The sequence below is a fragment of the Trachypithecus francoisi genome, unplaced genomic scaffold (assembly GCF_009764315.1).
Source record: "Trachypithecus francoisi isolate TF-2019V2 unplaced genomic scaffold, Tfra_2.0 Lachesis_group10, whole genome shotgun sequence".
In the NCBI taxonomy this organism is placed as follows: domain Eukaryota; kingdom Metazoa; phylum Chordata; class Mammalia; order Primates; family Cercopithecidae; genus Trachypithecus; species Trachypithecus francoisi.
This window is the reverse complement of record NW_022681455.1, coordinates 114,082,309-114,108,856: the sequence shown is the minus strand read 5'-3', so window position 1 is coordinate 114,108,856 and position 26,548 is coordinate 114,082,309. Positions and strand designations below refer to the sequence as shown.

The 26,548-nt window shown below is 42.5% G+C and overlaps 1 protein-coding gene across 1 annotated transcript in view; it reads right to left on the bottom strand.

The window, feature by feature from the left end:
• HYDIN (HYDIN axonemal central pair apparatus protein) overlaps positions 1–26,548 on the bottom strand; it is a 388,294-nt gene that overhangs the window by 146,025 nt on the left and 215,721 nt on the right. Inside the window, 11 exon segments of the mRNA XM_033218949.1 lie at positions 2,489–2,662; positions 4,844–5,023; positions 7,590–7,758; positions 13,607–13,846; positions 16,429–16,578; positions 16,913–17,104; positions 17,255–17,382; positions 17,615–17,751; positions 18,221–18,354; positions 22,397–22,524; positions 25,216–25,393. Coding sequence (XP_033074840.1) covers positions 2,489–2,662; positions 4,844–5,023; positions 7,590–7,758; positions 13,607–13,846; positions 16,429–16,578; positions 16,913–17,104; positions 17,255–17,382; positions 17,615–17,751; positions 18,221–18,354; positions 22,397–22,524; positions 25,216–25,393 — 1,810 coding nt within the window.

The window sequence follows — 26,548 nt, the reverse complement described above, 5'->3', positions numbered from 1 at the left end:
CCACTCTCCCAGGCCCTTGGAAACCATCATTCTGTTTTTCTTTCTGTCTCTATGAATTTGACCAACCTGGGTACCTCATCTAAGCGGAGTCATACAGTGTTTATCCTTTTGTGACTGTCCTATTTCACCTTGCATAAGGTCCTCAAGGTTCTTCCGTGTCGTAGCACATGTCAGAATTTCCTTCCTTTTTTTTTTTTTTGAGATGGAGTCTTGCCCTGTAGCCCAGGCTGGAGTGCAATGGCATGATCTCGGCTCACTGCAACCTCCGCCTCCTGGATTCAAACGATTCTCCTGCCTCAGTCTCCTGAGTAGCTGGGATTACAGGCACCTGCCACCACACCCGGCTAATTTTTGTATTTTTAGTAGAGACGGGGTTTCACCATGGGGGCCAGGCTGGTCTCGAACTCCTGACTTCATGATCCACCCACCTGGACCTCCTAAAGTGCTGGGATTACAGGCGCAAGCCACCACGTCCTGTCCATTTCCTTCCTTTTTAAGGCTGAATAGCATCACATTGTACCATATTATGTTTTTTCCATTCAGCCACTGATGGTCATTTGGATTGTTTCCACCTTTTGGCTATTGTGACTAATGCTGCTATGATATGGGTGTACAAGACGCTGTTTTTAATGGCAATAAAATTCACTATATAGATGTACTGTGGCCTGATTAACCAGTCCCCATACTGAATGTTACAGTTGCTCCCGAGTTTCTATTACAGCATACAGTGCTGCAGTGAACATTCAAGCAGTTCATCTTGTCCACATCATTAATTATTTTTCCTAAGAAATTTTTAGAAGGAACATTGCCAGGTCAGAGTCTGCACATATATTTCTTTCTCTTTTTAAATAATTTAATGTCTTGGATTTTTTTCTCTAATATTTTAATATTTTTAAATTATGGAAAGAATACAATTCAAACAATTCAGAGATGTATACAATTCCAAATGAGGTGTCTTCCCTCTCCTTCTTAATCCCCTCTCTGAGGTCAGCAATTTAACAGTTTGGGGATAATCCTTAAGTATATGGATTATAAACAAAAGAGTCTCTTATTGCCTTCAAAAGTTATATGTGCTAACTTCACCATAAACAAAAGGGGCAAAATAACTTATACTGATCAGTCTGATTTTGACATAGACTGTTAAGCTGTTCTTCATGAAGATTCTGTGAAAGCTGTAAGGTTCCATAAAAATGCCAGGCTTGTTATTACTGTAGTTCACACTCTAACAGGCTTTTCACCTGCAGATGGAAAGTGACTGAGCCTCCACTAGACAGGGCTGGTGGCTCTTTCCAGGTCAGTGCATTTTTAGTGTTAACTCTCCAGTTGTCTGCAGTTTCTGCGGTTCCATCAACCATCCTTCTGTCATTCCTTTTAGTGCAACCGAAAATGGCCTGAGCCTCTGCAGGTGTGTGTGTGTGTATGCGGAGTCTTCAAAACATTTCCAGTTATGTTCTTACTTGACTTGTTTGATTTCTGCCTGTTGCCCACAGATCTGGCCTTCTACTTTTTAGGTCCTGGTTTACAACTTCTCAAGGAAAGGTTCTTCAAAGGAAGGGGTAATGAATTGTGACATTTTAAGATTCCTGGGCCTCTCAGTGATTAGAACATCAAAAATGCTCCATAAATGTTGTCTGTATGAGTGATAGTAATTGGGTCAGAACAAGATTTCACGGCCCTTCGTCAAGTAAGCTGAAGCTGATAGAGGTGGCAGCGCATCCTCCCAACATCCCTCCGCTCTGCCGCTTTCTAACTGGGTGACCTTGGGCAGACGTCCTTGAATTTCTCTGAACCTTAGCTGCCTATAAGGTAGGGGAAGTCAAATTCTCGAGTGGTTCTGAAGTTTGAATAGACAAATGGATGGGAAGGAGCTCTGTAAACTGCAAATTACTATACAAATAAGATTTTTTTTTCCATTGTAGGTGATTTTGCTCCTTTGGGTTGATGGTGAAGTTAGCATATGTAATTTTGGAGATAATAAAGGATTCTTTAACAAGAATCCTTTGTTTATCAAGGGCTCACCCCTTGACTGGTTTATGGTTAGGAAAATATTTATTGAGAATATTTACCATGTGATGGAAGCTTCTTTTCAATGAGGATTCACACTGCAGATATTGTTATAATTGTGAATGCTAATAGTCATCATAGTAATAAAAATGATAACATCAGCAGCTTTTTGTTTGAGTATTTACTATGTGCCAAGTATTGAGATAAGCATTTTATATAAATGTTCTCATCACATTCTCATGACTACCCTATAAAATAGATAGTGTTAATACCACTTTACGGACAGGGAAACTGAGCACAGACAACTTAATTTTCCCAGAGGCACACAGATATAAATGTGTAATCGCTACCCTATGCTGCTCCTCAAATAAAGTCATTAGTATTTCCCATGACCACACAGCTGATGTTGCCACTCTGGAAGCCGCAGAGTTTACAGAGAAGACATGACTGCTGGTCTTAACCTCCCCTCAGAATTGGTGCATACCTGACAAGGGTGTCCCATGAATGATAATGGCGATGCCTTTCCGGTTCTTGGCCAGGCGGCCTTCTGCAGAAATGTCAATGCCCAGGTGGCGAGCGATTGCTTTGCTCACTGGGTTGTTTTCTACCTCTCCAACTTCCTCCATGGAGTGGCTGTCAATGCTCTGAAGCTTGTCAGCTGCAAATTTAAAATATATGCTGTGTGCACACATGGCATGGATGCTACACAGCCAGAATTTACATGGGTACTGATGGAAATGGGAATGGATATTTCTTTTTAAGTACTGTTTTTTTTTTTTTTTTTAAATGGCAAACATTGCAGCAGTCCCCACTTGTAGTATATGAGAAGGCCCTTTTGGGCTAATAATTTGTTTATAGCTACTAACATTTATAGCTAATAATTTGTTTAGAGCTTCTAAAATAAAAAAAAAACAGATTTTTTGACTCTACTTTTATTTTGGGGAATCTCTCTTGCTGAAAAGTAGAAAGGACATTTGTGTGGAGAGCAGGATGGCTTACAGTGGCAAAATATTAGAAATGAGTGAAATCTGCAGCATTAAGGGAAATGGCTGAATAAATGATAGCAAATTCCTATTATAGAACCAATACACAGCAGCTATTAAAATGATGACTACGGTATCAGAGACTAGTCAACTATAGCCCACAGGCCAAATCTGTCCTGCTGCTTGTTTTCGTAAATAAAGTCGTATAGGAAAACAGCCACATCCTTTGATTACATCTTGTCTTTGTCATCATCGCCACCCTCCAAAGGCAGGGTTGAGTAGTTTCAGCAGAGACTGTATGGCCTTCAAAGCCCAAAATATTTACTATCTGGGCTTTTATGGGAAAAGTTTACCAAACCTTGATTTATCAAATGCATTGGCCTAGAGGAACGTCTAGAAAAAAGCAAGTTGCAGGATCCTATGTGTATGAATAGTTTGTAGAGTAGTGTGCAGCCAGATACATAGTCATCACACATATATTCAGTGTTTTAATAACAAAACTAGGATGACACTCTGAATTTTGTTCTGTAACTTGCTTTTCATATAATACATCTTGGACATCTTTCCATTTACTTGAATACAGGTCTAGCTCATTCTTTTTTTTTTTTGAGATGGCATCTCGCTCTGTTGCCAGGCTGGAGTACAATGGCACAATCTCAGCTCACTGCAATCTCCGCCTCCCGGGTTCAAGTGATTCTCCTGCCTCAGCCTCCCAAGTTGGTGGGACTACAGGAGTATGCCACCACGCCTAGCTAATTTTTTGTATTTTTAGTAGAGACGGGGTTTCATTGTATTAGCCAGGATGATCTTGAACTCCTGACCTTGTGATCCGCCTGACTCAGCCTCCCAAAGTGCTGGGATTACAGGCGTGAGTCCCCTCGCCCGGCATAGCTCACTCTTTTTAAACAGCTGCTAAATAACTCCCACTGTATGGCTTTGTCACAATTTCACTAGTTCCCTACTGATGGGCATTTAGATGGTTTTCATGTTTTTTCATCCTAAGCATTGTGGTATGCTTTCTTCTCTGTGGGATGTCCAGGGTCAGCCCTGGAAGAGCCCAGGCATGGGGAGCAGAGTCAGGGTGTATGAGGTGGGGAAGGCTGCTGAGAGAGACCAGGAGCCACTTGGGGGCCCATCATTATAGCCAGGGTGGATTAATTATGAGGCATGGAGCCAGGAATTTCTGTCTTTAATCTCAGTTTTGCCATTACATGCTCCTGATTTAATTTACTCACCTGGTTGATGAGGGCTATGAATGACGACTTAACTCCCTAAAGATCTCCTGAGCCTCGCCCATAATTCCTGTTCTGGGGGTGGGCACAGGACAAGGTTGCTTATGCCTTGTCATGGTTTACAATGACCAGCAAACGGCCCCCATGAACCTAGTTTCACTGAATCTAATTTTCTAAATATGGTTCCAACATCTTGTAAAACTTGGGGAAAATAAATGCCAGAAAATGGGCCCATAATGCCGGGAGGTCAAGAGAAGAGCTCTCTAATGGTCCAACTGGGGGGACACTGGGGAGAATGTCCCCCATCCCCATTATGTTTCTCTAAACACCTCCCAGTCTGCCGGAATCTTAGCATGAAAGATTCAGGCCTTCATTTAGTCTACTTGAAACACAAATTACTGTGACAAGAATGTATTGTATGCTAAGCTCATCAGCCAACTCTCAAGCTTGTATCCTAGTGTGAGCAGCAGATCAGAGCTTCTCCAGAGGGCAGCTGTGGTGGGCAGGGCAAGATGGGCTAGGAGCCATACTAGGAGGCTTGGAGGAAGTGAAAAGGTACTGAATATTGTCTTCCTACTTCTGCTTGGAGAGAACTAGTATCAAAACATTAAAATGCTCGGTTACTTTGGAACATGATTTTTTCCAGGCTTTCCTCATTCTCCTCTTCCTCTAGATAGGTTTTGGACTCAACCAACAGGGCGTGCCACTCTTCCAGGTTGGATGTGACAGAGATCCCTCGGCTCAGCGATGTCCTCTTCGTGCTATTAGAGGTTCCTTGATCTGATGAGGTCATATCTTCCTCTTCTGCCAAGGAGCAAAGGATGAAAACACCAGGGGAAGAGTTAGGAGGGGGACAAGGGAGATGGGGGCAGAAAAGGAAAAAAAAGATGAAGAGGAGATTCACCATACGGGTTCCCATCACCCTGGACCATTCAACCCAAATAAACAAGAACTGCAGTCAGTTGGCTATTCCTCAGTCTCTCTGTGTACAGTGTTTCTACATTTTGACATTTGTTTAGGAACTAAAATCATACATTTGCTTAGAAAATGTGGAAAACTCAGAGGAGTCAAAAATGATGGAATTCAGCTACAAAAAGAGGTGGAGATAGACAAAGAAATGGTGACAGAGAAATTGTACTAAATTTTATCATACCAGCACAGGAGAGTTGCAACCTCTCAGACTTTTAATTTTTAATTGTTTGAAACTAAGCTTGAGGTTATATTGTACATACTGATGTGTAGCCTGCTTTCCCCTTTAATTTATCGTGACCATTTCCTGTGTCATCATTAGGGACAGCTATCCTTTCATTGGCCCAACACCTTCCTCATTGATTGCCCCTTGTTCTATAGCATTTCAGGGGTGCAATGGGCTGTGATTGTATGAGGTGAACCCCCTACTACAGGGCAAGACATTCTCTTTGTCACACAAGGTAGAAATTGAGCCTGAGGGGTTGCAGCTCTCTCGTGAATGGTGGCCGTGTGACTTGGGGCTGCGGGCCTTCCCTGGAAGGAAGGGAGGCAGAGAAGGACAATCTATAGCGTGAGAGCAGAGCGAGTAGAGACAGGCACTGGTGAGCAGGGCGTGCGCCTTTCTGGGTTCCCTCTGCACCCACTGATCCTGGCTTAGACTGCCTTCCATTGGGCCAAATAGATAAGTGAGCCCACAATCATGGTGTCTGAGGAGAAGGGGAGCACCAAGGCCTTCTCTGCCTTTGGGAGGTCCTTTGTACATTGCAGCCCTTGCCGCCCCTGCCTTGGGCTGCTGGGCAGTCTCTCTGATGATGTGTCTCTCCTAGCACTCTCTTCATGACTGTGAGTTCTCAAAGGCAGGGATTCATTGCATTTTTTATTTTTTTTTTCCCAGCACTTTTTTCACTTTTTTTTTTTTCCCACCACTTCAGTCCAGTGCTTGCAACACAGTGGGTCCTTGTGATGGGCTTAATCGTGTCCCTTCCCAATTCAGATGTGGAAGTCCTAACCCCCGAGTATCTCAGAATGTGACTGATTTGGAGATAGGGCCTTTAAAAAGGTAATTAAGGTAGGATGTGGTCACATGGGTGGGCCCTAATCCAGTAGGACTGGTGTCCTTATGGGGAGAGGAGATTAGGACACAGACACACACAGAAGTAAGACCAGGCGAAGACACAGGGAGAAGACAGCCAACTGCAAGAAGGGATTCAGAAGAAAGCAACCCTGCTGACACTCAGCCTTGGACTTCTAGCCTTCAGATGTGGGAGAAAAGAAAATTCTGTTGGTTCGGCCACCCAGTCTGTGGCATTTGCAACGGCAGCCCTAGCAAACTCAAGGAACATGACTAGGAGATAGGGTGGGTGGCAGCTGCCTTCTCTCATCTTCTCCTTTTAAGCCAAACTAGTGGTCTCTGACTAGCTTCTATTTCCTGGACAATGAGACAGGTCTAATGGCACGAAAAATTACTCCATTCAATCCATTAATGCATTCATTCACACAGCACCCATTTCTTGGGCACTATTGGGTCAACTGCTGTTCCATGCACTGGTTTTACACGTGGGGAATATTTGATCAATGCCTTTACAGGGACTTCTTGGCTAATGGTGGAGGGAGCATGAAGAAAATAATTACATGTATGACTGTTACACAGATGAAAGCAAGTAAGAACAAGGTAGGTACCTTTGCAGGATGAGGTTACAGAGAAGCAGGAAAGAGAAGACGCATCCTCATAAGTCACACAGTCCCACAAGTCAGTGAGGAACCTTTATGGGCAAGCACACAAGAGCGCCTGGGCAGATGACGGGATAACTCAGGGCTGGTGGGCCAGAAAGGGCACCATTCTGAGAGCACAGGACAGCTCTGTGATTGGAGTTTGGCCTGAGGACTATGGAGGGGTTGGTCTTTTGCTTGAGGGAATGCCCACCCCCTGCTTTTAGGGCACCAATTTCTACCTTTCTACATTACTTTGCCTCACCTAGGTCTACCCAAAGGAGGCAGTGGTTACCATCATGGACTCTGGAGTCAGAGAGCCCTGGGCTGGAATCCTGATTCTGCCACTTAAAACTGTGGACCTGGCCTCTCTGTGCTTCAGTTTCTCATCGGTACGTGCAAAGCCCTCAATGTGGCATCCAGCAAGTGTTATTCCATCTGTATTAGCAGTTTTTAGGTTGTACTACCCAAATTGGGCCCTAGTGACAGCAGAATGTGTTCCAGCCTATGCATCCATAAAATGGGGATAACACAACCCATTTTGTAAGGGTTAGAAATAAAATACACAAGGCAGACAGCACCTGCCCGGCACCTGGCAGGTACTCAGAAATGGGTTGGTCCCATGGCAGGGGTAGTTCAGGGGTGCGAAGGCAATGGTTAGTGCCAGGGGTTCTCCATGTTGAGTTCTCACCATTCTCCTGTGCCAGATTCTCCAGATATTTCATCCTCATCTGCTCCTCTTTTGACTTCTTCATCTCCTTAAAGTACTCGTACAGTTCTGGGGGCAGCTTCTCTCCAGGGTTGCGGGGAGGCAGCAGCAGGGTGTTGTAGGAATCATAGCCCTTCAGCTTCCGCAAGATCTGCTCGAGGGGAGAACGGGAACCCTGTTGGTCTCACTAGGAATCTCCCTGCAGGTCACTGATTTTGTAAAACTTCTGCTCCTGCCTGAGGCTGAGACTTATACAAATACTTTCTGGATTTCAAAGAGTGGGGCCCTTTGGAGAGGTCTCAGAAGTAGGGCTGAGCTCTGAGCCTGTGGGGATACACGGATCTTTATTTTGCTCCATTTCAGCCTAGGCATTTCACATGTGGAAATAACTTTTCTTCTTGTTTTAAGAATAATATATACTCTTTTCCTTTTTTTTCCCATGACAAAAGTTCAGAACTCCATTATCTACCTTGAGTGACACATTAATTCTTAAACAATATTGTGGTTAGCAATTTTACACTAAGTAAGGGTATGGTCTCATAAATAGAGGATCCAGGGAAAAAAAGAGGTAAAATAGTAGTAAGTATGTGCACGTGTGCACATGTGTGTGAATGTGTACTAGGGCTGCCAGATGAAATACAAGATGCCTAGTTAAATTTGAGTTTCAGATAAACAATGAACAACTTTTATTTATTTGTTTATTTATTTATTTATTTATTTATTTATTTATTTTTGGAGACAGAGTCTTGCTCTGTCGCCCAGGCTGGAGTGCAGCGGCCCGATCTCGGCTCACTGCAAGCTCTGCCTCCCGGGTTCACACCATTCTCCTGCCTCAGCCTCCTGAGTAGCTGGGACTATAGGTGCCCGCCACCTCGCCCGGCTAATTTCTTTTTGTATTTTTAGTAGAGACAGGAGAATAACTTTTTAGTATAAATATGTCCTGTGTAATATTTGAGACATACTAAAAAAATTTGTTATTTATCTGAAATTCAAATTTAACTAGACAGCCTGTATTTTTTTCTCCTAAATCTGGCAATACTAGTGTGTATGTGTATTTATAAGACACAGTAAAATTAAGTTTTAAAAAGCATTTACTTCTTCTATAACCTGATTTATTGGTATCAAAAATCTGTTTTGTTAGATAATCCTTCTTCAGGATCCCCATTTTTAGTTATTTGAACACCACTGCCAATAAGTTCCATGTAAATATTTGAACACCACTGCTAATAAGCTCCATGTAAAATAAGATCCATGTAAATTTTAGAATTTTAGAAGGGCAAAATTAAAGTATTAATGAAAAGGAATAAAAGATGGGTATTGCCCTACCAGATGACAAGCCTTATCAGGAAGCTGTAGTAATAGACAGAGTGGCAATGATGCTGGGACAGACACACTGACCAATGAAATAGAAGAGAAAGCTCAGAATTGACCCATTTATTTATGGAACTGTGATAAAGGATACAGGTAGCATAGAGAATCAGTGGGCAAAGGAGGCAATATGCCAAAGACTGGCTGATGCAGGGCACAAAGGCCTGGCAAACAAGCAGCAACTGGGGCAACTCCAAAGGGCCAACCCAGCTCCGGAGCTTCCTGTGCAATTAGCTGAAGTCTCTGTTGCCATTTCATCACAGTTCATCTCGCTCCGCCCAACTCTGCTGTCCTATTCCTCACAGGTGTTCCTGAGAATGCCCCCAGGAAACCTCCCACATGCAAATCTCAAGTCTTAGATTGTGCTTTCCACGCAGAAGGTGCTGTGCCAGCAGAAGCCACTAAGGATCTCATAAGAATCTGCCCCATAGGGACAGGTTCCCATTCTGAGAAAAACTTCTGGGAGCAGACTGCAAACTAAGCAGGCTATCAACATTGGAAGCAAAGAAGACAGAAGATTCAAAGGCTGAGTGGGGGAGGGTCCAGAGGAAGCAGAATCCCCCCTCACCTAAGCCACCTTCAAATTCCTGACCCACAGAAAGCACAAGATGACAAACGTTTACTGTTTTAAGTCGGTAAGTTTGGGGCTAATTTATTATGCAGCAAATGATAACAAATACAGCGTTGGGCTTCATGGACAGCAATACCTTATGAGGAAACAATGGAGCAACACATTTAAAATAGTCAAGTCAAGAAAATGTAAGCCAAGAATATTGTATCTGACCTTCAAAAGTCACAGATAAATTGTTATGAATGTTTGAATATTCAGAGAATATCATTCCCATGATCCCTACCTGAGAAATCCACCAGAGAATGAACTGTAGATAATCCAGAAGTGATTGGAGAAGCTTCATTGTAAGGACTGGTGTTGGGCATTCAATATGCCTTAGTGTAAAACTAAGACTCCACGATGGAAATTAAGTCCTGACACCTTAATACTATAAGCTGTGACAATATAGATAAAATACAAGTAGCAAATATGGGGGAAGGGTACATGAGATGACTACTCAGATGGTATTAACTGGAAATAAAGTCATTTTAAATTAGAGGATGGAAAGGGGAGAGGGAAAAAGAGATTACTAGCTAATTTTAATATTGCTCATAGGAGGGAATTAAGAGGCTGTTTCAAAGAGTAGGACACTAAGGTTATTAGACAAAGGTGTAGCTCAAGGTAGGGCAGCAGGGTGGGGAGCATGAGATGCGGATTGGGGGAACTGCTGGAACACAGCACAGAGGCCTCACCATGCTTATGGATAATAGGACTCGGTAGTCTTACTATTAGTAGGAATATTGATATTACTATTTTGAAGCTATTTATTATTTTATTTTATTTTATTTTGAGACAGGGTCTCACTCTGTCACCCAGGCTAGAGTACAGTGGTATGATCTTGGTTTACTGCAGCCTCGACCTCCCAGGCTCAACTGGAACTCCCACCTCTGCCTCTCGAGTAGTTGGAATTATAGGCATGTGCCAGCATGTCCAGCTAAATTATTTTGTACTTTTTTTTTTTTTCGGAGACAGAGTCTTACTCTGTCACCCAGGCTGGAGTGCAGTGGCACGATCTCAGCTCACTGTAACCTCCGCCTCCCAGGTTCACGCCATTCTCCTGCCTCAGCCTCCCAAGTAGCTGGGACTAAAGGCACCTGCCACCACGCCTGGCTAATATTTTTTATTTTTTATTTTTTAGTAGAGACGGGGTTTCACCGTGTTAGCCAGGATGGTCTCGATCTCCTGACCTCGTGATTCACCCGCCTCGGCCTCCCAAAGTATTTTGTATTTTTTTTGTAGAGATAGGGTTTGCTATGTTGCCCAGGCTGGGCTCAAACTCCTGAGCTCAAGCAGTCCTTCTGCCTTGGCCTTCCAAAATGCTAGGATTATGTGTGTACAACTGTGCCTGGTTAAATGTATATTTTATAAGATACATTGATATCTTATATATATTTTATAAGATAAATTGATAAGTAAGTTTATATCCATGATTTTCAAGAGAAAGCAGAAACAAATATATCATCAAAGAATTTAGATAAAATCCTATAATCTTAAATTGGGATCTGAAACACCATATGTGTTATGATTTTTTTCCCCTCTTAAAAATCACATTTCCTAGTTCTATTTACTAAAAAGACCTAGAAAGTCACAATCCAGTGGTCCAGACTGTGATCTCTAAATGCCATTTCATACTAAAAGGAACAAGGGCTCCTTGGAAAAATGATTGGCTCCAGATCTGGGCAGGAAATGAACCTGTCAAGTCTGGGACATCTTAGGAGTGTCCTCCCTGCCAGTGGGTAACAAGACCTCCCCTCCCCTCTAAAACTGTTAGTAAAGCCCATGTAGGGAGCCTGGATTTCCACGTCCATTTGATGGTAAAGAAATGCCCCTCTTCCCCTCTGCTGGGATGGTGTCAGATGAGGTCTAGTGGAGAGTCAGAACTTTTGTCATTATCCAGTGGTCCTGGATAATATGGCTACCCCTCTACCTTTCCATGCAGAGTCTGTGGAGGCTGTGTGGAGAGTAGCAACAAGGCACTCCTGCCTCTCCCAGCCAGGAAGGTATCAATGGAGGCCTTGCAGACAGCCAGAAATACCACTCCTGCCCAGCAGTAATGAAGAGCTCCTCCTACTGTTTGTCAAAGAAGGCCAAGGAGGGAACCTAGACTATTACCTGCATCTGACAGTAAGAAGGCAGTGCTCCCTTCTCCTTGCCCAAGTTGTTTGAGAAAAGGCCAATTAAAACAAAATTTAAATAAGGTCCAGAGTCTCATAACATAATACCAAAAATGCCCAGGTTTTAACTAAAAATCCTTCATCATAGTAACAAACAGGAACATTTTAGCTTGAATGATAAAAGAAAATGAATAGATATCAACTTCAAGGTAATAGTGATACTAGTTATCTTTCAGAGATTCTAAAGTAGCCATCATTGTAATGCTTTAGTGAACAATTATGAACATACTTGAAGCAAGTTAAAAAAAAGAAAGTCTTAGCAAAGAAACACAAGATATAAAAAAGAACTAAATGAAAGTTTTAGAACTTAAAAATACAGTTACCAAAATAAAAGATCACTATGTGGGCAGAATGAAATGGATGGAGAAGAGAATCAGTGAACTTGGAGATAAAATAATAGAAATTAACTTACTCTGGATAACAGATAAAATAGTCTTAAAAAAAAAAAAGAAAAGAGCCTTAAAGAACTATAAAACGGTAACAAAATATCTGAGTGTTATTTGAGCCCTGGAAGGAGAGCAGAAAGAGCATGAAGCTGAAAAAGGTACTCAAATGAATAATGCCTGAAAAATTTCCAAATGGAAAGAAGATAAAGATCAACAGATTCAAGAAACTCAGCAAATCCCACACTGAATAAACCAAAAGAAATTTATGCCAAGACACATTATAGTCAAACTTCTGTAAACTAAGACACAGAAAAATTCCTCAAAGAACTGAGAGAGAAATGAACTCTTCCTTACAGAGGAAAAAAAATAATTCAAATAACATTGAATTTCTCATCAGACCATGTAGGCCAGAAGAAAGTGGCATATATTCCAAGGGATGAAAGAACCGTCAGCTCAGAATTTTATATCCAGTGAACAAATCCTTCAATGATGAGGGGGGAGGTCAAGGCATTCTTGAAAGAAAACTAAGAAATTTCTATCCGCAGGCATACCCTAACAGCAGAGCTAAAAGTAGCTCTCTAAACAGGAAGTTAATAATAAAAGAAGAAATCTTGGCATATCAGAAAGGAAGAAAGAACAGAAAGAGTAAAAAGAGAGACAAATATAATACATTTTCCCTTTCCTCTGGGGTCTTCAAATGTATGTTCAGCAGTTGAAACAATAATTATAGTGCTAGCTAATATAAGAAAAATATTTAAGACAGTTATATTAAAAATCGGAAGGCTGAAGGGAGTTAAATGGAGGAAAGTTTTCTAAATTACACTAGAACTGGTAAAACGTCAATACCAGTTGATTATAATGTTATGTGCAGATAACGTAATACCTATAGCAATAACTAAATGAGCTATACAAAGAGATACACCCAAAAAACACTCTGAGTAAATAAAAATGGAATTTTAAATTACGTTGAAGTAACTGACGGGAAAGTAGGAAAAAGTAAACAGACCAAAAACAATACAACATGCGATGGTAGACTTAAGTCCTGACATAGCAATAATTACACTAAATGTAAACTGTCTAAATATATCAACTAAAGTCAGAGATTGGCAAAAGATATTTTTAAAAATGATCCAATTACATGCTGTCTACAAGTAACTCAATTTCAAATACAATGATATTGGCAAGTTGCTACGTATGGTTCTTTACTGTTTGAATTTTGACCATGAACATGCATTAGCTTTTCAATTAGCTGCTTAAAATGTCTAGGATTCTACTCAGGTCAAGGGAAGTAGCTCAGAAAAGGCTCTAGAGAAGTGATCACTAAATTGACAAGGAAGAATTCAAAGGGAAAAAGATAGGCAAGGCCAGGAGGATGTTATTGCATGCAGAGAAAAGAGCATGAGTACATAGCGGGGTCCAACACGTGTAGAAAAACAGAGTTTGGCTTTGGCCTCTGCTCACCTTTTCTTCTATGAGATATTGCTGATCAAATTCTAAGGAATAAAACTCAATGGGGAAGTTGCAGGGATTCTTCACTATCACCTCGGCCTCGTCTCCAGGTGCACAAAGTAGCAGTGGCCCCAGATCCAGGACTGAAGGACTAAATTCCAGGCGTGGCTCTAGACCTTGCCCACGTGCCAGCAGGGTAAGCTTTTGAGCACTCTGGGCAATCTGAAACACCAGGGTTTGGCTGTAGAATTTCTGGAAAACATAAAAACAAAACAAGCATCTGAATTTATTTCCACTACATGTCATGTAGAACAAAACACCGCTGAGGGGAAAAAACTTATCTATTTAGATTAAGAGAGAAAACTTATAATAAAATTGCATAGGAGTAATTTACATTACTGAATTAATATAAGTACTGGGTATTTAGCATGGCAGGCATTGTACCAAGTGCTAGATATCAAATCCATTCTGGGCATCTAGCATTCCAGCACTTGTATCAAGTGCTTCATCATGTGTAGCAAGCCTTCTGAGTGTCACTGTCACATCCCTCGGATCTTCCAGTGTGCTCAGACTTCCAACCGCCACTGTCTGCGCCTCTGGGCCTACAGGTTCTCATTTCATGGATCCTGCTGCTCATGGGCAGGGGAGGGCAGGGCAGAAATGCCAGGGAAATGATACCATCTGGAATTAGTTATCAAGCAATGACTCTGGGGATTTCGGTAAAAAGACCCCAGCTCCCTTGCTCCCGAGGAGTGATGATTCTGAAGCGTGTACTTTGCATATTTTCCCAGAGTTTGGCAGAATGCCAGAGCTGGGGCATTCAGTTCATCAGATACAATTACAACCAGATACTGGTCAATAGTGATATCATAACTACTCACATGTTTTCTCAAAATGGTACCCAAATCTACTTTCCATCCCATAGTTCCTAGTCTGATTTCACTGGGGAACCTATTAAACATGCAGATCCTCAGATTCCATCCCTAGAAACCCTGACTCTGTAGGGGCAGAGTAAGGCTGGGATTCAGTATTTTTAACCAGATGCCTAGGTTATTCTGGTATAGCTGGACTTGTGGCTTGGCTTGAGTGGAAATTAGGAAAATCACAATTTGAAGACCTCCTATCTTAGCTTGAAGGGGAAAAAGCAAATGGATGGAATATATACAGACATACACACAGAAATATCTATTGCTGGACACAATAAGATAAATTATTGGCTAAGAGGGGTTTCTATATAGTTATGGGCTTAGTACCTTATGATTCAAACTTCTATATTTTAATTGCTGCTTATGGAAATCTTTCTAAAACATTTCATTCATTTTCTTGAGCATGTTATAATGCCTAAGAATTGTTGGTCTGGATGTCATTGATTTCTTGGCACTGCTGATGTTGATGATGATGCAGATATATGGATTGCATGGCCTGCAGGGAAACCAATTCCTTGTATACAGCTAATAAATTTCTCTCTTAATTGGTGGAAACATTTTATTAACTTTGACCAATTCCAATTCAACATTCATGAAACTGCTTGAACAAATCTAGTTTTTTTTTTTTTTTTTACTATATTTCCCTCATTAAGTAATGGAAAAAATCCACAATCTTGAGTAAACTCTTTTAAAATGTTAAGACTCTTTAAGAATGACAAACATATTGCTAATTTTCTTTTAAACGGACTGGGAAGATTTTGATAATGATAAAAACATGGGTTTTATTTTAGAATGAGATAGGAAGTTGTTTGTTTTTTCTCTTTCTCACTGAAGGTGCTTAAGCACTTCCTCAAAGCAATTACAAGGAAAATGGGAGTTAACCATAGCTCTTCTATAAAACACAGATCAATTTTTCTTTTAAAATAACAGAATAGAGAAAAATATATTTCCCAAGTGCCTTAGGTTTTGAATAAAAGTCTTTCCAGTGCAACCTCTTGAGATTCTCTCTGGTTCTAGGATTTTATTAATTTTACTACGTTCCTGATCAGAAGTAGCTTTGAGTTGATGATGTTCACAAAAGAAACATTTATGGGGCTCCAGGAGGCCATCTATCAGGACGTACTTTTCACGACTACTGATGATGATAGTTATTGAGAGACTTACTTACACAGAGCAGCATGCTGTGTACTTTATTCAATACTGTGCATTTAATCTTCACAATGACCTCAGGAGGTAGTCATTACAGGTTGACAATAAGTTATCTGAAACCCAGGGGCCAGATACTTTCAAATTCAGATTTTTTAAAATAGTAAGCACAGTGTATATACCCTATGTTACCTAATACCCTCAGCAGGGTCTAGGACAGGTCCCCTGTAATCAAACACATTAATGGTTGGTGGCAATGCTTGACTCTGAAAACTAAGTGGTACAAATAAAGGTTAAATGGTGTCATGCAAATTCAGATGAGATTTTTCTGCCAAATGAGTTTTGGTCCGAAGCTTATGAAATCTCAAAACCCCCACCCCCAGTTTTGGATCTTATTGGGTTTCAGAATTTCAATAAGAGACTTTTGATATACAATATTACTATTTTTTATTTTATTTATGAGTGAACTGAGACTGAATGAGGCTAAGTAATTTCCTCAAAGACACACAGCATGTAAGTGTGCAGAGGCAGAAGGCTACTAAACCTGGCCTTCTGATAAAAATTGATATTTTAGTCTGATGATTCCAGACCACCAGGCCACACAGCTCCTATGTAAACCAGAAGTGCTTGAGATGCCATATTCAGAAATGCCAGGCACAGGTCACTCAAAGCTTCCCTTGAGACCCAAACAAGCATGGACTTTGAGTAAAGCTCAAAGAGGTCCAGAGAATCGAAATGAAGCCACGTTTCTTTAAAGCTCACCTCTTCTTTTGGCATGAATTTCACCTGCACGTTGGACTTCTCACCAGGATCCAGGACTCCAGAAATGGGCTGGATTTCGAAGATCCGTGTCTTTGGCTTTAATTCAGCACGTAGTTTCTGTCTTAAGTACTTCGGCATGTGTTTCTCCAGCTGGTTTATACATATTAGACAATTAGATCACCTTCTATGGAAAATGAGCTCATTTACCTTCCACTCACACAACCCACATTTCCTGAGTACCTCTCAGGTGTCAGGGAATGTGTAGATACCAGAGGTACAAAGATGAATAAGACATTCCACCTGACAGTATGGCCTGATAGGACCTCAAGCGCTGGGCTAAGGGCTCAGGTTTTATTCAGGAGGCAACTGTTGCCACTGAGTCTTTGAGCAGGAGGTTGAAATGATGAGCGCCAAGGCCTAGAGTTATAAATCTGGCTGAAATGCAGATGGAGAAAGGAGGACCAATGGGCCACAGCTCGTTTACCTTGTCAACAGGCTTTTGGCTCTGGACAAACCATTCACAAGGCACTTGGAGATGATTGGAAAGCTGAATAGTTTCCACCAGGCACTGTCCACACTGAATTGTGGCAAAGTCCACTTTTCCATGAGAGAGAGTCATGGTTGGAATGGTCATCTTGGCTTGGACACGGATGTGAACTGTTGGCCCTCCAACCACCTGGAGAGGGTATAAACTGCAGTTATCATGTGGCATGGGGTTGGGGAAAACAAGAATCACAGGTCTGACATAATAACTGGATTATCTTAGGGCGATCACAAGCAGAGCTGGAAACCTGCAGGGCCGGGTGGGCCCAGTGGTGCCTTGTACCTTGATGGGCAGAATGACTTCTTTGCTTCCAACAGGAAGATTGGCCCCCTGTGAGTCAAATCTCACTTCAAATATTTCCGTTTCACAATGAGGCAGATTCTTTACACGATCTAGCTTGGTACTGAATCCTGGACCAAAACAAAAAAAATTTCTTAGTGGGAAAGAGAAACAGCGAACAAGAGCTGCTCTAGAGAAAGCCCCCACTGGGTCAGAATGACTGCTCAAAAGATCACTGAATAGCCCAAGAATCCTTTTAGCTGATTCCAGAGGCACAAATGCTATTCCAGGAGGACAGTACTGATGGGTTCCTTATGAGAAATGACCAAGTGCAATAGGAAAGGGTCTCCCCAGCCTAGGTACCTGTCTCATGAAGGACACGCTTGTCTGCATGGAACGACACTGGAAAGTGACTGGTGTTGGTGATCTTGATGATGTGGGTTCGGACGTCGCCAAGGATGATGTAGCCAAAGTCCAGGATGTACTCTGGCAGCTGGACTCTGAAACGGTTAATAGATTTACTAGTCACTTTCAAACCTGGAAGGCTACTTTTCCAAAAGTGAAAGAGTCTGATTTTTTTTTTTTTTTCTACCTCTTGTGCACAATTTTATTCTCCAGAGTGGAGAACAACGAATGGCTACCCAAACGAGGACTAGAAACAATGCTAACTCTCCCAGAGATTCACATCGCTGTTTTGGCCATTATCTCAGAACACGTTCAGTGTGGGCCCTTATGGACCTGAAGCAGAGCCTGTCCATTCGACATAGCTGTATTGTTCTCACTTGAAGAGGCAGAAACCTGCCCAGCTGGCTTGATGCTAGGGGATGGCAGATAACTGAGATGAATGGATTTCATTCCGCAATGATTAGCCAGTGTTTCAGGGAGCATGCCGCATGAGGCAGCACTGCTTGCTCTGCTACACTCTGAAACAAGCACAGCACAGAAGGGCGGTCACTGGAAACCACTCACTTGGCCAGTTTGCAGCGACTCCGATGGCTGAAGCAGGTGTCATCCAAAGGATCAGGGGTGGTTGTTTTCTGATGTTCTAGGACATAGCTTTGGACTATAAGTCTTTCTACCTCCATCTGGAGATGAGCACTTACCTGAAGCAAGAAAGAGGAGCAAGTCAGCAAATTCTTTAGGAACATGCATTCTCAACAGGGACAATATCACCCCCAAAGAGGCAAAAATTAGCTCTTGGAGGGTGGTGGAAAATATCTTAAATATGACAATGATTTGTGACCCCCAAAGGGCTACAGAACAGAAACAGATACACAGTATGTTTAAGGCATTAAATTTTTCCTGGGAAGGGTGTGGGAGGGTAAGCAAATCAGTATATCCATACCATGGAATACTCAGCAGTAAAAGGGAATGAATTATTATTATTATTATTATTATTATTTTATTTATTTATTTTTTTTTGAGATGGAGTCTCGCTCTGTCGCCCAGGCTGGAGTGCAGTGGCCGGATCTCAGCTCACTGCAAGCTCCACCTCTCCGGTTCACGCCATTCTCCTGCCTCAGCCTCCCAAGTAGCTGGGACTACAGGTGCCCCCCACTGCGCCCGGCTAATTTTTGTATTTTTAGTAGAGACGGGGTTTCACTGTGTTAGCCAGGATGGTCTCGATCTCCTGACCTCGTGATCTGCCCGTCTCGGCCTCCCAAAGTGCTGGGATTACAGGCGTGAGCCACCGCGCCCAGCTGGGAGTGAATTATTGAGGTGTACAACTTGAATGGATTATAAGGGCATTATGTGGAATGAAAAAACTGAATCTCAAAAGGTGATGTGCTGTATGATTCCATTTATATAACATTCTTGAAATAATAAAAGGCTCAAGATGGAGAACAGATGAGTGGCTGCCAGAGGTAAGGGACAGGGAGAGAGGGGTGGGTGTGGTTATAATCTAGTCACATGTAAGGCCAAAAACAAATGGAAAATGAGGCTTAGTTCTCCTTGTTGAAAATAAGGGAAGAGACTTCTCCTCCTCCCCTTTGCTTAGAGTATTTAGTTTAGAACATCTGTAATTTTAAGTTCTTTGAAATGTTATCTCTTTGAAATGTAGATAAATCTTTTAAAAAGTGAAATAAGCCTCTTGCCAGCTTTAGGACCCAGAAGTGTCCTTCTCAAGGACCTGGGAACCATCTCTTTGACATGTAATCAACAAGGAAGATGAAGTCCCTAGTCCCAGTTTCTGGGAGAGGATGGGAGCCTAGCTTCCATGGGGCCCTGCTAGAAAGATAAGTTTGTTTTTCCTTTGTCTGGGAGAGGATGGGAGCCTAGCTTCCATGGGGCCCTGCTAGAAAGATAAGTTTGTTTTTCCTTTGGATAAAGCCAATTAGTTAACACAGTTGGTCACCTCAATTACCATGTCGATTTAGGATAAACTATGTGTGACAAATGATGGTGTCAAGTCCTCTTACTTGAGACTAGCCATTATTTACTCTGAGAACATGAAATGGCTTGGATCTGGTTGGCTCTATAGGAGGGGCAGACTTCATTCTGTCTTTGCAATCTCTCAGCAGATTGCCTGTGATGTGCATTACATTCTGGTTTAATGCTTATTCAATAATAAAATTGTTTTCTTTCTCTTCTACCTTTGTGGATAGATTTTCTGGGTTGGAAGGAGATTTTGTTTTTGATTTTATTTCCCCAGGAAGCATGAGGAATCCTTGTGGTAATGGAATAGTTCTGCATCTTAATTGCAGTGGTGGGTTCACAAATCTATATGTGGTAACATTGCACAGAACTGCACCACACACATACACACATGCATAGAAAAGTGGTGAAATCTGAATAAGCTCTGTGGCCTGTACAAACGTCAATTTCATGGATTTGATGTTGTACTATAGTTATACGAGATGTTATTGTTGGGAAAACCCTTTTTTAAAAATGCCCTGTAAATCTACAATTATTTCAAAATAAAAAGGTAAAAAGTACATATCAAACTATTCAAGGAGATTACATTTTATATATAACAAATAAAAATATTTCATGGAGAGTATTAGGAAAAAAGGTCTAAAATGGATTTTTAGGGAGTGATAATGGAAAAGGTTGACAAATACTGTTTGCAAAGGGCTAATCCTTAGGTCTAGGGCCCAGCAGGGAAGGTTAATGTGTGCCATGGCCCAGTGAGGCACAGGAGGTGAGAGTGGAAGTGTGACAAATTGGGAGAGGAGCAGGGTCCACTGACAGCCCTCCCAGTTGTCCGGATTCTAGAGCAACAATGCCAACTCTGTACTTGGCTCCTGAGCCACGAGTGGTCCACCCTGCCCTACTCAAGGGGACCAGCTTGGCTCTGCACGTACCATCATATTCACAGAAACCCCACCCCACTGCTCTCCTAGGCTTTGATAAGGTGCAGCCTGGGAAACCAGTAAGCAGGTGGAGACACACCATTGCTTCCAGTGGGCAGCCCGGGGCTGGCAGGAGAAGGCAGAGGCTAAGAGATCATCTTAGCAGCTGGGCAGGCCTGGGTTCAAATCCTAGCTCTGTGCTTGCCTTGGGACATGCACTTCACTTCTGTAGAACTAAAATTTAGATGACAGCGGCATCATTCTCCCCCTACCCTCATTGTGGGAGGATTTCACAAGACAACAGTGCAGGTTAACCATGTGGCACAGGCTTAGTATGAGTCCAATAAGTGGTAACTGATGTTATTAATTATGATCATCCTTGGTGCTAAGGTTCACTTTTAGCATCTTGTACTTGAACCAGGCTTCTGCAAAACAAATAATCGCCAGCGGGTTTTGGTGCTCCCAGTCTCTCCCATGACACCGTTCTCCCCCACATTAGATCCGCCTCTTAACCAACCTAAGGGCTCTCTAGCCACATATATGATTCTTCCTTAGAACATATGCTGATGCACATTTGCATTTGGAAAGAAGAGCACAGGGGGATGGCAGCTGTCATGGTCAGGAATAGACTGTTAAAAAAGGACTTTCAGGGGTGATGAGGGAGGACATATTGGGATTTTGCCTTCCTATCCCATCCTTTATTTATAAGCTGAGAAGCTCTCTCCTCCAGAGACCCTCACTTGGCTCCCGCCCCTGTGGCACCACATGCTTCTGACTTTTCCAGAACCTTTTGGCCACCCCTCTCCCCCACTCAGATGCTGGGGTACTTTGGGGCTCCATTCTGAATCTGCCTTTTTTCCTGCTCACTAGACACACTTCCTAGGGAATCTCCCCATTTCCTGTGATTGCAATGATCATCTGATGACTCTCAAGTCACTTTCTCCAACCTCTCTCTCTCTCCGAGGTGCCCAGCAGTGGTTCCGGTTCCCTATTGGCTGCTCTTCGCAGATGATACACAGAAATCTTACATTCGGTAGCCACGGGAAGCAGCTGAACTCCTTTCTCTTCCCTCCCCTCCCACCAAGACCTCGTTTCTCCTCCTGAGTTTCCTGTCTCAGTCCCCTCTCCTTACCTTGTCATCCAAGCAAGACTTAGAGGTCCCCTCAACCCCAAGCCCATATCCAGTCAATGCCTAAGTCTTGACCATTCTATTTCCGGAATATTCCTTGAACCAGTTCGCCCTGTCCCCACTGTCATCACCATTGCTTACAGCACTACCATCTCTCACCTAGAATTACTCCATCAGCTTAAAAAAAATTGTAGAGATGGAGTTTCACCATGTTGCCCAGACCGGTCTCAAATTCCTGGCCTCAGGCCATCCTTGGCTTCCCAAAGTAATTCGATTATAGGAATGAGCCACTGCACCTGGCCCTCCAACAGCTTCTAAAAAAACTGATCTCTCGAATCTACTCTCATCATCCCCAAGTTCCTGTCCCCTCAGAGCTCCGCAAGGCAGCCAGAGGGATCTCTTATAGATGCGAAGTCGATTAGGCCACACCTCTGGTTGCCCTCAGGATGAAGTCCAAAAACCTTAATAGGTCAGTCACCTGATAGCTCACCTCCTGGGCTCATCTTGCCTCTCCTAGCTTCCTGCTTCTTTGCCTTTTCTCTGTCTTTCTCCTTTCTGTACCTCAGAAACCATGTTCTTGCCCCTGGGCTTCTGCACACAGCACCCTTCTGCACATGCACCCCACATACTCTGCACACAGCGCCTTTCTGCACACACCTCCTGTGCACTCTGCACACACCGCCCTTCTGCACAGGCATCCTGCGCAGGCTGGAGCTGCCTTACCTCAGCAGGCTCATCCTCTGGCACTTCCTCAGTTATTATGTCAAAGTGATCGAGCGTTTCACATTTGTTATAGTCTTTGTCTGTATTTTTCCTGGCTTGATTCAAGAATGTTTCATACTTTTCATTCGCTGTGCCGGGGTAGGGAGTGGGGGTTGGAAGGAGAGCAGAATCAGGAAGGTCAGAAAAATATGAATGATGTCCCAAACACAGACTCCCAGCCCCTGGTAAGGTGGGAAGGGAAGTGGACTTTTGGATACTTCGTCTGCCCTGCTTTCCCTGCTTCAGAGGGTGAGGTGATTTGAGAGTTGCATTTGTATCAGAGATCTCACTGAGTTCAACGAGATTAGGCTTTACTGAATGACTGGCTGGTTCTCCAGAACTTGAAGGCAGTAACATTCGAAGCCACTCGTAGGGTGACCCACTTGATCCTGGCTTGCTTGGGGCTTTCTTGGTTCTAGCACTTAAACCCCTACACCCTGGAGCTCTCCCAGTGCTGGACAAACCCAGACAGCCGGTCACCCTTTAAGTCACTTTTTACGTTTATTAAATCTCAATTAACAAAAAATATGTTTGGGTCAATTTGCTTTAATTAACACTAAATATGCCACGTCATCCTGAATCAGGGAGGGTAGGTAATCAGTGGAGAGATTCCCACCTGAATTTACCACTACGCCATTGCAAATTCAAATACTTTGAAAGGCAAGGTAGGAAAGTTATTTAAAATGCCTACTACAGGCCAGGTGTGGTGGCTCACGCCTATAATCCTAGCACTTTGTGAGGCTGAGGCGGGTGAACTGCCTGAGCTCAGGAGTTCAAGACAAGCCTGGGCAACATGGCAAACCCCAGTTCTACAAAAAATACAAAAAATTAGCTGGGCATGGTGGTGCGTGGCTGTAATCCCAGCTACTGGGGAGTCTGAGGCATGAGAATCGCTTGAGCCCTGGAGGTGGAGGTTGCAGTGAGCTGAGATCCTGCCACTGAACTCCAGCCTGGGTGACAGAGCAAGAATCTGTATAAATACATACATACATACCTACATACATAAAGCATAAATAAAAAAAAATTTTTAAAGCCTATTATAAAACAATAGGAAATGCTGTGAATATAGTGAGCTGGAGAACAGAAGACCCAACTAATGGTGTTCAAGTTTAAATTATTTTAAAGCCCTTACTGGCCAAACCATGTCTACTGCCCTGATGAGGCCAGCTGGGTGCCCAGTTTTCAACCGTACGGCAAAGGTTTTCCTTCCTGAAAATTATATGTGGAGCTGGAGTAACCCTCATCTGGCTAGAACTCTATATATGAGAGTGTAACATGGTTTTAGTGTTAGTGACATTTATTGCCAGGCACTGTGGCTCAACACCTGTAATCCTAGTGCTTTGGCAGGCTGAGATAGGAGGATCACCTGAGACCAGGAATTCAAGACTAGCCTGAGTAACAAAGTGAGATCCCTTCTTAAAAAAATAACATAGGCCGGGCGCGGTGGCTCAAGCCTGTAATCCCAGCACTTTGGGAGGCCGAGACGGGCGGATCACGAGGTCAGGAGATCGAGACCATCCTGGCTAACACGGTGAAACCCCGTCTCTACTAAAAAATACAAAAAAAACTAGCCGGGCGACAGGCGGGCGCCTGTAGTCCCAGCTGCTCGGGAGGCTGAGGCAGGAGAATGGCGTAAACCCGGGAGGCGGAGCTTGCAGTGACTGAGACCCGGCCACTGCACTCCAGCCTGGGCGGCAGAGCGAGACTCCGTCTCAAAAAAAAAAAAAAAAAAAAAAAAAAAAAAAAAAAAAAATAACATAAAATAAATTAGCCAGGCATGGCATGCACACTTGTAGTCCCAGCTACTCAGGAGGCTGAGGCAGGAGGATCCCTTGAGCCTAAGAGTTAAGATTAGGGTGAGCTATGATTGCACCACTGTATTTCAGCCTGGGTAACAGAGAGAGACCTTTTTTAAATAGAGACACACACACATATATATATTTTTTTCAAGTTTTCAGGGAACAGACAACTAGAATTCAGTGGATGATTATGAACAGGAGAGTTAGTGACTGCATGGAATGGGGTAAGAGGAAAGGCTGGGTGGGAGGACTTAGTCTGAAGCTTTTTAGGGAAAGTAGATTTCAAGGAGCTTGAAGAGAGATTCATAAAGAGTGAGAGGTTTCCCTGACCCATCGTCCTATAACTGACGTCAGGAACAAAGAGCCAGAGACAGTCTGTAGCTAAAAGGGCTGCTCAGCTGAGGTTTGGAATCCGCCAAGACAGAAATATTCTGGTACAAAAGGCTAGTCCTGGGGTCCAGATACAACTGGAAAATGTAAGTGGGAAGACAATTACTAAAGTCTAATTTAGACTTCACCCTGTGTAATGCCAACATAAGGGCTCAGAATCTGTGTCTGCCTTTCTGTGCAGTTTATGCTTTGAGAATTCTACGCCTGGAAGCTCATTGGCTCTCACCTTCCCAGTCTAGGTCACCTTCCTAGACCCAGTGGTGTCTAGGAGAATGTCACAGGGAAAGGAGACTGGGGCCAGAAGGAAAGTGCATGGGAGGAGGAAAAGCCTTTGGAGGTAAATTTCCTGATCCCTCTGTCAGTAATTCAATAATGGCCAAATTGGCCACGGTTCTTCATTTGGGGCTGCCATAGACCATTTCTTATCTCGGCAAACTCAGGTCACCAATTTGGCAATTGAGGAATGACATGGAAGAGAACCACTGGGGATTTCCAAGCAAATAAAGTAAGTAGCCAGCAACCTTCCAATAAGCAAAGTTAAAATGTTTGTTCTGTCCCCCAGTGGGGAACTACTCCAGTGTGAAGTAGTACCTGTGAGGTTCCTGGGGAGATCGAGGCAGATTTGGGGAAAGATTCCCTCTCCACTCAGAGTGATATTTTCTGGGTCCAGGTGGGCGATCTGTATCTGGAAACTCCTTTTAAAGACCTCAGGAACTCCAGGAAGGTAGTAAACTTTCAATGCCTGCTCTTGATGTGAACTGATAAAGCCCTACGCAGTAGAAAGACCAGGAAACGGAAAACGAATGTGCTACAGGCTCAACTCATTAAATTACTTAAAACAACTATAATGACAGAGTAAACCTAAAAAAAGAAGGAAAGGAGTAAGAGATTTAATGAAATAGAGTGCAAAGAAACAGAAGAGGTTCATACATCCAAAAACTGGTTTTTTGAAAAAAGACGAATAAAATACACAAAACTGGCAAGACTGATTAAGAAGGAGAAAAGTCACCAAAAATGTAAAAAGAAAAATGGTTCATAAATATATAGTAAAACAGTACATAAATCATATATGATTATGAGAAAACTTTATGTCAGTATATTAAAACATTTTTGTGAAATTAACAATTTCCTAGAAAAAAAAGAATAACGAAACTCAAAAACCCTGGAGTGATCTGTATCCTACATAGAAGCTGAAAAATGAAGATAATTACCCTGACAAAGGAATATACGGCATTAGAAGCAAGTTCTGCCACTCCTTCAAAAAACATATAATCAATTTAGTTTACGAGCCATTCAGGAAATAGAAAAGACAGAAACGCCTATTTTTTTATTCTGATATCCAAACTGATCAAATGCAGCATGAAAAAGGAAATTTATGAACCAACGATCACTTAACAAAGGTGCAAAAATTGTAAGTAAAATGTTAGCTAAGTGAACCCAGCAATATATATATATTTAAATGCAGATGGTAGCATATAGAGTTTTTTTGTCTTCCTTTTCCTTTCATTTTACCTAATAATATATTTTACAATTAATTCAATATTAGTACATCTAGAGCTGCTCCATCCTTTTTAGTTGCTATGTATTATTCCATTACATAGTTTTAATATATTTTTAAAAACTAGTTTCCTACTGACATACATTTAGTTTGTTTCTGATCTTTTGCTATTGCCATTACAGATTATATAGGAAATAATCTTATAAACACATCGTTTTGCAAACGTGGGAAAATGTATGTAGAATAAATTCTTAGAAATGAAATTTCTGGGCCGGGCGCGGTGGCTCAAGCCTGTAATCCCAGCACTTTGGGAGGCCGAGACGGGCGGATCACGAGGTCAGGAGATCGAGACCATCCTGGCTAATACGGTGAAACCCCGTCTCTACTAAAAATACAAAAACTAGCCGGGCGAGGTGGCGGGCGCCT